At 31.8% G+C, this 16,432-nt stretch overlaps 1 protein-coding gene across 1 annotated transcript; it reads right to left on the bottom strand.

Moving 5' to 3' along the window:
- Window positions 1–304: 304 nt before the first annotated feature.
- LOC129223815 (tyrosine-protein kinase transmembrane receptor Ror-like) lies at window positions 305–16,431 on the bottom strand. The gene is made up of 3 exons (XM_054858174.1): window positions 16,325–16,431; window positions 12,392–12,735; window positions 305–1,068 (listed from the first exon to the last, which is right to left on the bottom strand). Exons 1-3 carry the CDS (start codon window positions 16,429–16,431, stop codon window positions 305–307), a joined length of 1,215 nt encoding a protein of 404 aa, XP_054714149.1.
- Between the last annotated feature and the right edge of the window lies 1 nt (window position 16,432).

Below are 16,432 nucleotides of genomic sequence, written 5' to 3'. Positions count from 1 at the left end.
GTACCCAGTAATTCAGGCACTTCTTGTAGAATCATTACGTTAAAAATTAAATCTAACGTAGAATCAGCATTGTGTGCTCTCACTTTTCTAAATAAAATATTTCTCTAAATGTGGCCCATTTCGTGAGGTTGAGCTGCAATATTTAATTTATTCAAATGACAACAGAATTGAACAAGAAAAACATATAATTTTTTTTGCACAATAAATTACTATAGTGATAATTTATGGAACGGTTTTGGATTTTACACTAGTTCTAAGTTGCTTAGAACGTCAATAAATTTTGATATCTGTATTCTGAAGAAGCTCACACTTGCTCACATTGATGGGTCCTATGCATCGGAATCATCTTCGTAGAAACAAAACCAGTTCCAGATCCACACATTGAGAATGTGCCATTCTGTCGGGGCATTAATGTGGTCCCATTAACCATGAGATTCCCCGTGCCACAACTGAGGTTGGTGGAAAGAGTCTTGTTGCTAGGTCCAGTGCTGCTCTGATGGCTACTGTTGTGTGTCAGAACAGAATGACTAATGCTGAATGTTCTTTCGTGAAGAGTCTGAACTGAACAAAGTCTGTTGTATATCTCTTTGAAGTTTGGTCTGTGGGAAGGCGAATCATGCCAACAGTCATTCATGATTGAGTAAACATACGGAGGACAATATTCGGGTCTTGGAAGCAACTGGTGGGCGCATACCAAATCGATCACTTCCTGATTGTCACAGTTAAAATACGGTCTGATGCCGTAGCTGAAGATCTCCCACAGAAGTATTCCGAAAGACCATACGTCGCTTTCGGTGGTGAAAGTACCGTATAGAAGGGATTCGGGAGCCATCCACCGAACTGGTAACAAAGTGTTTCTGATGCGGAAGTATTCATTTGCGCAGCTGTGACGGCTGACACCCAAGTCAGAGATCTTGACCAAGATGTTATCCATGAGTGGTGAAGTGTTTAATCCGTTTGGGAGACAGGTTTGGGATAAGCTTGACGCTGATGTGTCAGCTGAAACCAGGCAGTTTCTTGCTGCCAGATCACGATGAACGTAACGTTTGCTCGAAAGATATTCCATTCCTGAAACAAACATTTAAACCAATTATTACTTATTTCTAAAAATAAGGAAACAAAAGGACTTAACAAATGAAAGCATGGCCCCAGCATTTATGAAAGAGCCCCGGTATTGCTGTTCTGTACAAAAAAATTCCCTTCCTCATAAAATTGGTCGAAACTTATTATTCAGTTATTCTCATGATCGTTCAGGCACTGGAAAGTTTTTGGATTCACCTCTGGTCTGTATATGTATTATATAAATTATAACTTTTGTAGAAAATCTGACTCAAAATGAATGCATGGGATCTAACATAATTTAATACAACTATGTAGCTCTTTGATTTGTTTCTGAATCGTTTGCAGAGCTAATAGTGAAAGCGTAACAATTATTTATATATATATTATTCGGTTATTTTTTTAATAAACTGTTTAAAATGTAGTTGTAACAGTTTTAAAAAAATGGTACATGAACTGTAATGATTACCTCAGAATAAATAAGGAAATTAAACACTAAACAATTAAACTGTGGAAAACTTGCCACTGCCTTCATTGCATGTACACATGAATAAGAACACCTACTGATAAACTATCAGAACTAATTGCTTAATGGAGTTGAGACAATCTACATTTTTTCTCTAGTCGTAAATGCTATTCAATCAACTTCATATGATTCAATGCTTTTGTATAAATAAATCGGAGACCAACACATCAAATCGCATCAACTTGGTTTAGAAAAATTGAAGCATCTTTCGAAGAGCCTAGTACGAAAACGTGAGCGCCGTAATCCATAAAACCTTGGTTTCCTAGAAGCAAACTCGCCGATCGTCGGCGTCGTTCCTCGCCGAGGGGAAAACTTGATTTTTCTGCGCATGCGCGCCCGAGCTAAATCGACGTCGTGAATGGCCTCGCCGAAATCCACTTGACGCCGTCACGGCGAGGAGCGACGTCGAAGATCTTCGATTCGCTCCTAGGAAACCAAGGCTTAACTATGAAAAGTAGTAAAGGTGCCAAATCTTGGGAGTTGTGATGTAGCGCTAAGTACGGAAAATTATTATGGAGTATGTCCCTTCGTGATAACTGCATCTTATAAGTGTTTGAGCAGACTTTAGTTACACTTACTGATAGAAGCTGCTTTTTATTTGAAAGAGAGTCATAGAGTCAGAAAGAAAATAGTTTTAAAAAGTTCAAGTATAGTCATCCTAGACATTATATTAACGGGCGTATTTTTATTAGCTACTGACCAGCAAGAAAGCACTTGCTAACAAAAAAACATTTGAAGTTCGTACTATTCATTGAAGTTCACAATAAGTTATATAATTATATCTTATACAATGGTATTTCTAATTAATTCCACAATTATAAGTATGATAAATAATACAAATACAAATTATAATTAATAATGAAACTAACACATAATCGAAAATCAAAAATAGTATTTTTTCCTGCTCAAACAAACAATCGGGGCGAGCAAAATCACTTAAAGTCACAAAAGTAATAATCTTTCGAAAAGAGTTAAGCTTTTAAGCTTTAAACGTGCCTAACATGCACACTTTATGAATTTAATAGCGCGGATTAGTACCGAAGAATTATAACTACAGAAGATTCTTTAAATTTTAATTATGTGCAAAAAGTTACTTCCTCACTGATACTTCATTTTTCAACGTTTAGTCTAAGTGCCTTAAATATTTCATTTTTGATCTCGTAAAGTAATATTTTATTAAAAGTAATTTGTTAGGCAATTATCTCATTCCTTTAAAGGAAATTTATTGAAAACAGTCTTCTTATAATAGAGATTTAGAACCTGTTTCTATTTTAAGAAAATTAGAGTGTTTTAAGTTAAAGAGCAAATTCCTTTCCCATGGTGATACATTGTTGAAGTTTGACTTTCAGTATATGTATTGAAATTTATTTGCCTTTCGAAGAAAAAGAAATAACTTATTTTAACTAGATTACTCTTTTAACCATGAAACATTATCGCTGGTTTAAAAATAAAAAGAAATAACTTATTTTAATTAGTGTGCTCTTTTAACTATGAAACATTATCATAGGGTTTTAAACAAAAAAAAAAAATCACTCTTATCTGGTTTTACTTTTTGTTCAGATTTAGGAGTAATTTGGCAATTTTCCAGTTTTATATCAATTTTGGCATTTCTGAGAAACTAAAAATGAAAGTTAGTGCCTCAAAATAGAGCTGTGCAAAAAACATTTTTTTATTAGGGATAGAATAATACACACAAATAGCAACAACAAATAGCTTGAAAATGCATCGTGTACTTTATATGGTAGACTTTCTGTTTGTTTGCCTTATTTTCTTTTCTAAATTTTATTACAAATTCATGTCTAGTGTACTACTATTCAACATTTCATGTATTTAAAGTCGTACGTCTTTAAGAAACACAGTTTGGTTGCACCTGTGATATTGAATATAGTGCAAATAAATACAGTCAAACCCGCTGAATAGAATAGCAAATTTGTCACAAAAACATTATAATAATATGTGGGATATGCCATTATCCTGGATCAAAATAACAAATTGCTACTGTTTGATGCTTAGAAAAAGTATTACATTGATATTCTTTTAACCAATATTCAAAAAGTGGGTTCGACTCTAAGCCAAAAAATGGTTGTAGAAAGCCTAGTAGAAGTTGCTCTCTACGATGGTGTTTCAAAAAGTTAGAAAACAAAAGTGACGAGTGTGCAGATTCTCTGTATGAATAGAGATCACGCTGAAGTTATCGAAGAAAATCGGAACCCTCAATCAATGTCGGTAGAAGGAGTTGAGTGTCCCCCTAACAGGATTGTTGGGCGGTTACTGTTAGTTAGAGCGTGGAAGCTTTGATGTTAATATGGTCAACCATTTAAATGCTGCCCATTATTGTACCTGGCTGGTTGATTGTGAGAGGCAATTCGATCAAGACTGCTTGCAAGAGACGTTTTGTGGGCACAGTGGTCATTGACCACATACGGACAAAGCTATGTGCGATTTGTCACGGCGTTTTTCAGGGGAGGAGGATATTGAACCTATCTGTCCTTACAGTCCCAACCTCACACCAAGTAATTTCTATCTTTTCGGACCTTCAAAGAAGCACTTGGGAGGTCAACACTTCAGAACCGATGTTGCAGTTAAGCAAACAATTTTGCCTTGATTCTACAACCTTGACAATGGTTTTTTTCTATGCTGGTTTTGATGGTTTGGTGTGTCGCTTAAAAAAATACCTTGATGAATATGGTGAGTATGTAGAGAAGTAATCTATACATTTTCTAGAGTGAAACCTAGATTGTTTCTTTGAGAATTAATCTGTACAATGTTTTAAAATTCTCGATTTTTTGTTGATCCTCTTTTTTTTTTTTTTTTTTGATCTCATTGGCCTTATACCTTCTTTTTTGAAAATTCCTCACACAAGCAATTGAGTTGAAAATGTCATTGCAACTATAATCGAGGGGTGAGGTGGACGGTCATGAAATTCACTGAAGAACAGAGTAGCAAAACCAGTGTTGCAGCGAATCAATTACAAATTATGCTCATTGAATTCAATGGAAAATCATGCAGTAGTAAACTGAATGAAGTCGTCGTAAATATAGATAATTTGGATTTTAGCTAGTACAACTTTTGTAGCAAATACGTTAAAAAAACTGCAGTCTCCAAATCTAAATACAACTGTCAGTGGGGTAAGTGGAGTAATATATAGCTGCAAATGTAGATGCATGGTTTGAAGCAAACAAAATTTTTGCAGCAAATACGATACAACTTGATTCTCCAAATACAGCGGTTTACGTGGTAGACAGGCTGAACGTTCTTCATTGTAATTAAAAAAAAAACTAGTCTTGGAATTATATAAAATGCCAAAATCACAGGATTGATCTCTGAGGATTTGTTATAAAATGTAGGGAATTTTGAAAGGAATAAACTCTTCTAAAACGGAATTAACAAAGCTACAGAACGTTTTCTATGCTGCCAATAATACCCAATAAATAAAGTATTGGTAAATTCTAATAAATTTAATTTTACACGTACAAGCAAAGCGAAACTTATAAATTAAATTCTCGCTCAAAACGGCAAAATAAAAAAAAATATATTTACATAGGAAAATTTTATATGGCAAAATATGCTTAGTATTTCGGCTATAGTAAACGCGCTTTAAAGATAGGTCCAACTTGCGATAAGAGAGGTGAAACTTGCGAAAATTTCCAATAATCCTTGCATGGGATCAATAAATAACAACTAGCAGGTTAACTAGTTAGTTTTTTTCCAAATTAAAAAAAAAAAAAAAGAAGAGTTTCACCACAAAGCAAAAGTTTGATTTAAAAAAAAAAGTAAAATGCCATTTTGAAACTTTATGAACTTACCATCTTCGAACTAATAAACAAGTGTTATATACATGAAACCAGAAACTTATTCCATGAAAAGCATTTAAACTTTTGCACTACAGATCATTATATTATAAGTATATTAGCTTAAAGTCGAGTAAAATTTCTGGACTTTGGCCATCACCTGTAGAATCTGAAAGTGGCCAAAGTTCTGCCCAACATAACATAACATAACACTCCAGGGTCCCCCGTACCAACCACTATGTCAATAAATTTCATAACATACGAAAACTCAGTAGACGATATATTGGAGTTCTGCCCAGCAGTGTAATATACCGTAATTGCACGGCTGATTAACAAGATTAAATGTTTTCTGTATCCCATTAAATATCTAAACGTTTTTGGAACGGATTAGTTCTATATGTTTTGTCCAAGAAAGATCGAAGAAAAATGACGTAGTACACGCCTGAAGCTTAAAAAAAAACTGTTAACAGTAGGGGAGACTGGGGATAGTTAAACAATAGTAGGGGATGCTGAACAATTAAAATATCAGTTCGCACTTGTAATCCACATAACAACTCAAACAGCTAAACATAAACTACCTCTGCTGATGAGTTATGTTCTGATAATCCAAATGAGCTTTATCAAGTTGTAGTTGATGTCAAATCCTTGTTTAAATGAAGAAAAATTATTTTGCTGTAGTTAGATTTGCAACAATAAGTGAGTTGCCGATTATGTAGAATCATTAGCGAATGGAATGCAAAGTTGGATTTCTAGAGTTTGAAATACGTTTTCTAAAGCAAAAAGGTAATATGCTTAATCAAGTGTAGTAAATGAGAATGAATGTGTTAAGTTTCTTACATCCAGTTTAGTTGAGCGGAACTTGAAGAACTACAATAAACGATTTTTTTGCATTTGACTTTTCAGTTTTTGAAAACATATGCTAGGCTTCCTTTTCTTCCTTATAAGTATACTGATACTTACATTTGTTTCCCCTTTCTTTTTTAAATCAATTCAATTCATAAAACTCTTAATTTTATTCTTGCAAGACAAGAAGCAAATTAGTTGATTTTTGTCCTTGTCATCCGATTTTTTTTTTTCATTTGTTGTAATTTTAGTTTCATTACGCTACTTTAAAAACATTAATAGTTTTGTAAAATAAATTGTTCACAACTGTATTGGAGAATAATTAACTGATCAAAATCATCACAAGTTCATTAAAATTTTGTACATTTTTTTACAAATATCCTAGTGGAATTTAAATTAATGTTATTTTGTGTTTGCATTATTATAATCTAATAAAGAAAATCAGAAATAGTGGTATTTTTTCAGAAACAATATGTAAAAAACTAAAATCCATAAATAAATTGATGATCTAATGAAAAGTCTATGTATTTTCGCAGAGGGATCAAGTATCTCCCGTTAAGAGATCATGTATCTCTTGATGTGGGATACATGAATTAATGAAAAAAACTTAAACTATCTGTTTAAGTGCAACTTAAAAAAAAATACTGTCAGAAAGAGCAGAAAATTACCTGATTTCACGTACCTTTTTTTAAACAAAACTGATAATTTGCAGTAGAGAAAAAACATTGAAAACTAAAGTGAGGATCAAGTATCCCCAATCTCCCCTATAGTATAGCCAGTATTCGAATACTTTGTCCTATAGGATTCCTCAATAATATCAACTCTAAAATCATGGCGTTAGTCAAAGTGTTTATTTAAAATCTAATAAATCTAAAAATTCTAATCTTTTTTGTGTTCTGGGTGGATATGATGTTTTACATTGCAGGTTTTGACATCCCTTTCATCTCAAAAGGACTGGGATCTTTAAATCAGGTAAGCAAACTTTGATTAAATCTATTTCTGTCATTCCCAATCGTAACCACTATTCATCGCAAGTTTATTTAGTTATTAAAATTTATAAAACTAGGACTTCTAATTCAAGGGATCCCATTCATTGTATAATTTTACTTAAGAAAAATAAATGCATCAAGCGCTTATGCACATCATATAGCACTTAGAGCTAATGATCAATGATTCTAAAGGGTCCTATAACAGGAATGTATTGCTTGCAAAAATTAGTATTATCTTTCCCGTGAGATTTTACCGAGTTATTTGCTAGCAATTCATCCTCCAATGTAATTGGATCATTGATTAAATCTGCTAATATATGCCTGTATAAGGGGTAATAATAATTATTGGTGGGACGTTTCTATAGAAGACATGATTCTTTTGATTAATTAGTCGTCGAAAGGTTTTGGGTAAGCATTTTCTCAACATAAACACTTTGGAATCATAAAGTGTTTTAAGAGACAAGCACTCCCATTGTAAAAGTAGAGAAATGTGTGATCAAGTGAAATAGCTTGTCAAAGTGAAATGGTGAAATATTTACTCTGCTTTTAACGCCTAGCGCCATCTATCTAGTAATATTTTAACTATGTAGTATTAATTGTAGTCCATTCCAGTCAAGACAAAACTACGTCTAAAAATCAAAGAATATGATAATACAAGCAATTTTCAAAAATGAATACTCATATTGTAATATTTTGTTGTAAGTCATGGATTATTTGTCTTTATTTTAGATCAAGTTCTTGTTATTAACACTGGAAAGTTTCATTGAGTCCTACTAATATTTGTTGCAGTATTTATTTGTCTAATATTAAGCTCATTTGTATCTTAAATGCTTTGTACAGTATGCCAATGCATGCGGGGCAAAGTGAATGAGGCAAAGTGAAATAGTTCACTTCATGTACTTATTCAATCTTTTATGAAATCACTTACGTATTCAATTATTAATTATTTTATTTACATTCATTCGTTTAATAATCCCCTTATTTATTCATTTTTTGCACACATTCATTCAATTTTACCAGCCTATTTATTTTTCTCATTTTTTAAATTATTTGTTTATTTATTTACTCGTTTCTTGTTTAATATTTTCATTCATTCTTTTGTTTCATTCCTTCTCGATTGTTTGATCAAATATATCTTTAATAATCGAATAAAAATATTTAATTAGAAAAATGCTTCATTTTTCACTTTGCCCAATGAAAAAAAAATGAAAAATTTTCACCTTTTTTAGGGGGTACAAATTTATTGCCAAAAATAAAAATAATAATTCTTCAATGCCTGTTTTGTTTTAAGATATAGTGTTCGTTCTTTATGCACCATAAATTTTAAAACAAATTTCTAAATAGTTCGTTTTAAAAACAGTAAGTTATTTTAACTATTTCACTTTGCCCCACATTATCCTACTATCTCCTTAATTAACCTTAAGCAGCCGTAATATGGCTTAGAAGATAAGTGCGAAATTATATATCTAGTCTTTTTGATGCCATTAAACTTCACCATGTTCCTACAATTATTTTTTGTCTGATTTTACCCTTTATAGCATTGTATTTTTAAGTCAATTAATTATTCTGTCAGCATTTAAATATTTGAACACAATTTGGCTAGTGTTGAGATCTTGTAGCTCATTTAATTCAGTTTTATTTCCATTGAAATTTGCTATGGAACAGTTTTTCCACTAAATATGGGCACAGTAAAAATATCCAGGAAAGCTTACGTAACGTTTGAAATATTTTTTCTATAATTTTTATTTCTGATTTGGAATGCTCTGAACGCATAAATAATATGTGCTAAATTTAAAATATATTTTTTTATTATTTATTTACTGGTAACCGTACATACCGTCACTCTGCTTGTACTTCTTTAACAGGACTTCTTGTTCCATTAAACTGGAATGTTTCTTAAAGTCAAAGGTAAGCAGTGATTTTGAAATAGAAGCCAAAACTAGTTAGAACAGGATTCTAAGAACTTAAACTTAGGGTTAGACTGTAGTTTGAAATACTTCAGAAGCAACGTTGTTCCCTCTCTTTCTTTGGTTTTATTTTCATGAATGATATTTAATGCTAAAGAAACGTTTCACCGTGATTTTTTGTGAAGTTTTAAATGTAATGGATCTCTTTGAATCAAGTAAGTAGATCGCAATAAAAGTTTTGTAACACAAAGACAAATTAGTTTTGAAGCTTACTTTTTTATAAAGGTATTCATTAGAAGGTGGATTTTTCCATTCACTTTCTTTTATCTTTATTGTTAAAAGAATCAGTGTTAAAAGTGGTTTTTTTTTTCCGCAGGGTTTACGTTATGTCTTTGTTTTCTTCAAATGGTCTTGATTCCAAAGTGATGATAAAAATTCTTACCTCATGATTTGAGATTTCCTTCAAAATTAGGCACAGGGACCTAACTTACTGTCATTTAACTTACCTGTCATTTTTTAACAAAATAGATCCTTATTAATAAATTAACTATTGTTATAGCAACAAAATATCTGCTATTACCTTTAGTAGATGACGCATTTAAGATCTCTCTTTCCTTAAAGTTCATATTTTTGATACAAAACAAAAACACTTTAAAAGCCAATTTCGCTTCTCATGAAGATAGTACTGCTTTTCGAAAAGTGCATTGATTCTCCAATATTGATCGGTTCCAAAGCTTAGCAATTTCTCTCATGATTATACTGCAAACATATAATTCACGCGCAATGTTTCAGGAATTCCAAAAGTAATTTCGAGAAGTACGCTGGCAAAAATCAATACCCCTAAAGGTGCGTTGTCTTAGATAAGAATTTTTCTGTATCATGAAATATGTAAAAAGATATCATAATCAGTTCTTCGTTTTCACGAAAAAAAATCCAATGTACCGTCACTGTAAGTCGATTATAAGTAAATATTTATGTTGAATGCTTTTGCTCTCATCACGGCCGTAACACTTCTAGAAATTGAACTTCAGAGGTTAGTTAGGATTAATCAATAATATGTCTATATTAACTGTTTTTAAGCTCTTATCTTTTCATTACAGTAGTTTGTTTAGCGATTTAACACATTAAAGACATTTTTCTACAGCAATATTTTACACATACGTTTTACGTGTGATGAGATATAAAATACCTCAATCAGTAAGTGTTATATAAAAAAATTTGAAATTAGATAAATTATACTTAAATGGGAAATACTCACCAATTGTTAGTACTAAAATATCAAAAATATGACTAATCAACCAAAAATGTATTTTTTGAAGATGTAAATGCTAACATCAATAGACCATGATTATTTTATTTACAAATGCTACCAAGTGAGCACTAATTACAGACCATGCTCAGTATTCAATAGTTGTTGAAATAGCTATAACCGCACTGCAATTGATAAAAGCAAAGTTGGTAAAATATCGTATTGCTATTGATCGAAGAATAATTGAAGCTCTCTCTCAGGTTCTAAATTTTCTTGCGTTAATCCTTTTCTTTTATCTATATTCTATTTATTTATCTTCTATTGGTACGATTACATTACGTGCATCTTCATTGGTTAATCTATTAAACTATAAATAGAAACTCTAACTAAACTATAAATAGTCTCTGAGCTTGCTCAACATCAGTTTTTCAGTTTTTCACAAACTGTCATTATTTGCGCTGATAGTTTCTTTTACAATTACAAATGAGTTTTTTGATCCACAGCCCTTTAAATCATTTAATATTCTCAACAATATTTATTTTAATTTTGTCAAATTAAAAGTTGAAAAAGTTGGGGATTTTCACAAAAAGAGTTGGTTTTAAAAATTTTATTTTTTCTTTAAAATTTCTCACCAGTATTGCAAAAAAAAAAAAAAAAACGCGGTATTGTGAACAGTAACGATTATATGTTTTCTAAATATTTAAACATCGTAATAATTTTGTGCATCACTTACATGCCAATACTTAGAAACAGAAAGATCAACTATACCAGAATGCTTATCTATAAATAAACTTTCTTCATTTTACTACTGATCTATTCATTTCAATTTACCAAACCCAAACCCTGTGGCACGAAAACTCGTGAGGGCCAAAGCTTATTGTGCAAAACTCAGTTTTCCTGACCAGGGTTTCTGGGGGGGGGGGGGGCAAGGCAGTTGTTCCGGTAATTTATTTTTATCTACCTGTCATACAATATATAACAAACTAGAACTTAAATTCTCCAGTACAAAATGAAGGAATGCAAATTAAACCTCTTAAAAAATTATTGGGCATGCATATTAATCTTGGGTCATAAAGACTACCAAGTTTTTTGCCGGTACGCAAAGTTAACTAAAAATGAATACGCACTTGAATAAAAGACTCTACAAAATTGATAAACTTTTTAGTCAATTACTATCATACTCTATCAACTTAACTGCAAATAAAAAAATAGTGCAACTAATCAGCGTTTTATTTGACATTGTTCATTAATTTATCTGTGTCAAAAATATAGAAAGTATGTGCATTTTTATTTTACTATTTACTTATTTTTTCATGAGTTAAAACACTATTGTATGCAAGAAGACCATGTGCATGATTTACCTCTCATTAATTCAAAACTGTCCAGAAGTAATCGAGTTAATAATTTCGGAGTTTCTTACAACTCACAACTTCTAAAAGTTAAACCTGATGAAATTTCAAAGATGAAATAGCTCCTTTATGGTTCTGAAACCTTAACATTTGCATTTAAATTTATTGTTTTAATGATTCAGATAAAGTAGCAAAAAAAATAAAAAAGAAAAAGGATTAAAAGGCGTAAGATTTTGTAGTAAAAGATTGTAATTCTAACTATCAGTCTAAAATTGCTTTATGCTGCAAAATCAAAAAATTTTTTTAACTAAAAAAATTGATGAAAGTAAAATATTTAAAGAACATTTACAATCACATAGTGTTTCTTTATTTCAAAATACATTAGTTCTGCTGTAAATGATTAGATTTATTTTTATATAGTACTGTTCATTCACAAGTTCCATTAATTTATTATTTCGTGATAACCGAAACTATCGATTTTAAACGCCAGTTAAATGATTCCGTAGCAGCCTAATAAGACATTTTTATTTTTCCACAGCATAAACGCCACTTTGTAACAGAAGAACTTACACAAAATCACAAGAAAAGAAAGTAAACAATATGCAAGAAATAATAAGTAGTAAGTAATAATTGCAAAAACAGAAAATAATACTCAGAGTAAAGAAAACATATTCTTACCCGCAGCAACTTGCACTGCAATTGCTAGGAAATCCGACAACTCAAGTATCTGTGGCGTCCCATCGTCGCTGCGTGCGGAAACATCCGAATGTGGAGAGTGAACAAGAAGGAACTCGTGTAGGTCGCATTGGAACATGTACTCAAACAGCATGCAAAGTGGCTCATCCCGGAGACAGACGGCGACCAAACAGACCACATTCGGATGTTGCAAGACTGCCACAGTTTCCACTTCTCTGCAAAAGTCTTGCTTGGCTTGAATAGAAGATCCCTCTTTGAGTGTCTTAATAGCCACTGGGGACACGATGGTTGTGCCATTTGCCGATCGCGGATGGTGCATTTCTCCTCTTAAAGAAAAATATAAGAATTACGTATGTTACATACTACATAGAATTATGCATTTATCTTTAACCCCTCAACAAAGCAATAAAATTACTTGCCGTTATATTAAAATTTAAAATCTTAACATAAAGGTTGTATTAATACCCAATATTTGAAAAGAGGTGAGATAATATGAAAAAATAATGGGACAAAATAGGGGAAAAAACTATCAAATTTTCATCACTGGCAGTACAAACGTTTCATTTTTCGACCTCCAAGAACACACATAGCATCAAGACAATACATAATTCGTCAAAATCTTCAGTTTCGTGAAAAACTTCAGCAAGATTATTGCTTTGACGGATACCACTGGTTCCATTTTGCTACGTTTTATGTCCTCGATGCTAGTAGACAATGGAGGTAGAAAGCATGACTCTTCATTCATCCTAACCAAAATATTTTACACAGTATAAATAGAAGCTTGATGCACGGTACTCCAGCTGATGTAATCATTTTATGCACATTTCATCTGCATTTTTAATTATTGTCTAACAAACTTTTTTTTATTTGACGTTATATTTATATCTTTACTTTTGAGTCTTATTTAATAAATTCGTTTATTTATAAAAGTTTATTACTAAGTAGTGTACATGTAAATTCTACTGTAATTCTGAACTCAACCTCTTACCCAATTGCAATCCTCTTCCTAAAATATATCATTATGATCATTATAAAGTCAAAAATAACAAAATATGCATGTGAATTATCACAACGTTATACACGGTGATTCCACGTCAACTGGCCGAAATTTCTCAAATTGTCCCTGCTCGATCATCTCCGACTGGGATGAAATTTTATAGAGGTGTAGAGATGTCTTTGACGCTAACCTATGCAAATTAACAGCTTCCGAGATCCAAATCCTGAGTATCTACGATCTCCAAAATATAGTGCTCCAAAATGGCGGATCAGCTCTGTGAAAAAAATTGCCACGTTGTACTCTAGTTTACAGGAAATTTTACAACACTGGAAGCATGAAATTTTGGGAACTTTAAGTACATTTGACTGTTGATTCGTTCTAGTATTTATGTGAGTTTGAGCTCATAAGATTTTGAGTAGCACGCATATAAACTCGTGAAAAAACACTCTTTTATACAGAAATCATCATTTTTGAGACCGTTTAGTTAAGTAAGATGATTAGATCTCATAGTTTTCTGCCATGAATATAAAATTACATCACGTAGAGCATAATTACAGCTCTTGCTCAAAGTTATTGACTCAAGCGTTTTAGAGTAATTGACCTAAAACTGTGATTCTTTTTGTTTCAAATGATCAACTTTGAGACCGCGTAATTAAAAAAGTTGATTAGTTGCCATGGGTTTCTAACCAGGACCTTAAACTACAAAACAGTCGGACCATAACTACAGCTGTGTCTCAAAGTTGTTGACCCGTCGCGATTCAAGTTATTGACCTTTAAACTTGGCCATTTTTAAAAAATCATCGACTTTGAGACCGTTTAACTACTAAAGCCAAGAAAAACGAAAGCTATTTTATATTTTTCTTAGTACTATACGGTGGTGAGTAGTTAGTCATATACTTATTTCCGAGGGCTACTCACGGCTTTAGCAGATATCCGGGTCTAAACAAGGCAAAAAAAAGTAAAAAAAGTAGCAGTTTCATTGACCTTTATCCTCAAAATTATGAGTGAGTCACCAAAATATTTATGCTAGCATGTACCTAGTATCAAGTAGTATCCTCATTTAAAATAATTGGTTCGATTCATTCATTGCTTTTGAAGCAAAGCAATGATATATGTAGCTGTTTTTACTCACAACTCTAAACTTTTACCTCCGCTCGAGGGCCAACAAGTAAATTAGAGAGGAAAGAAGCTTCACTTTTTCTTATCACCATACTAGTAAAGTATCCTGAAAGTTTCAGGAAAATTGAAGGTGTCTACTATCGGGCTCCCATTCAATTTGTCCAGTTTTTTTAAAAAAATGACTCTAAAAATAAAGCTTCAGACCATATTTCGCAATTTACTTCTGTTTGTAATTTTTTAAGTTTGCAATAGAGCTAAAAGTTTTTTGTAGAAATGAAAAAGTGCCCTTTTTTCTCCTTTAACAGGTAAAACATAGCGTGGGTTGACATAAAACATAAAGATGGTGTTGATTTATTTTGTGTACAATGAAATTAATATCAATAAAACATATATTTCTCAGCAGTTAATTATTTTTACGTAAAAGGCTTTTATAGTTTTTCCTTGTCGCTTTTCATAGCCTAAAACATTATTTTTGTTGTTGAAAAACTTTACAAAAGGAACAGATTTCGTATATAGGCTTATTTCTATATACAGAATCAATTGTTTACTTTTTTATATTGTTCTTCAGCTGTAAAAGCAGTGATTTTGGTTGTGAAAAGAGACAACGATGGAGGGATAAAAAGCTTTTTCCCAAAAATTGATAACTGCTTAATTTATAGTTTACATCTGTTAATTTTACTGTACAAATCATTTATAAAACCGTATACTGCTGCTTAATTTATGGCGCAGTACAGCTGATTTCACAGTATATTGCTGCGAACTTTACAGTTTGATACTGCTAATTTTACAGGGTAATTCCATTAAAAAACAGTATATTACTGCTAATTTTACATATTATCGCTGTTAATTTTGAAGGCCAAGTCCTTCATAAAACAGTGTATTATTGCTAATTTACAGTTTGATACTGTAAATTTTACAGGGCAATTCGATTAAAAAAGTGTATATTACTGCTAATTTTACAATTCATCGCTGCAAATTTCACAGTAATATTCTGTTATACGACAGTATATTACTGCACATTTTGCAGTTTAAAACTGTAAATTTTACAGTTTTTCTTTGGAATCTCAGCTGCCAGTATTATACTGTAGCAACAACAGTTTTTTTTTTTTTTTTGCAGTGTACCCAATTTGCCAAAAATTACGTCTTTTATTTCAATAATTACAACCTTACATTAAAAAAACAAACAGAATGACCGACAGAGTTTATTGGTGGATGGTGTCAAAATAACGTAATATTATTGAGAATCAAAGAAATTAACTGGTCTTCGACTAATCAAAAGTTACAAACCTTCAGTAATTTTTAGAAATATGTCAATGTTTTTTTTAAAGCCATGCCGCTGTACTGCTGCTTCGCTGAGACTGATTTAAACTCGGGGGTATTCGAGTAAAAACGACATACCTATGCATAGCCAACTGCACGTCATGCGGCGACATACGAATGCCTACACGCTTTGACCCACCGTTCCCTAGCTATCATATTTGGTTTCACAACATCATTTCCGCATGGCTTATACTTATGTTTATTAAGAAAAGAAAACTCATAAATCAGGCAAATAGTTTAGAAAAATATCAAGCTATTTTTAAAAATATTTTTTTTTTCGATTAATTGAAACAATGGCATATTATATTTTTAACTGTAATATCATTTCCGTATGTTTGAAAGGAATTTTATTGAGAAAACAAAATTCATAAATTAGATAATTATTGGTAGATATTTTTCAAACTTTAGTTACAATAAAAATACATTCACTACACGAATCTCAAAGTAATTTCATATTTTTTTATAAATTTCAATTTTACCTGAATACTTTTCCATACATTCCGTCTCCCAGTTCGTGAAGAAAATGAATTGACTGTGGCGCCACCTCGTGAATACCAAGCGGGATTCGGGGAATAAATTTCTGCATT

Source organism: Uloborus diversus, chromosome 6, assembly GCF_026930045.1.
Source record: "Uloborus diversus isolate 005 chromosome 6, Udiv.v.3.1, whole genome shotgun sequence".
Taxonomy (NCBI): domain Eukaryota; kingdom Metazoa; phylum Arthropoda; class Arachnida; order Araneae; family Uloboridae; genus Uloborus; species Uloborus diversus.
The sequence above is the reverse complement of the archived record's forward strand: the minus strand, read 5'-3'. Positions and strand labels throughout refer to the sequence as shown.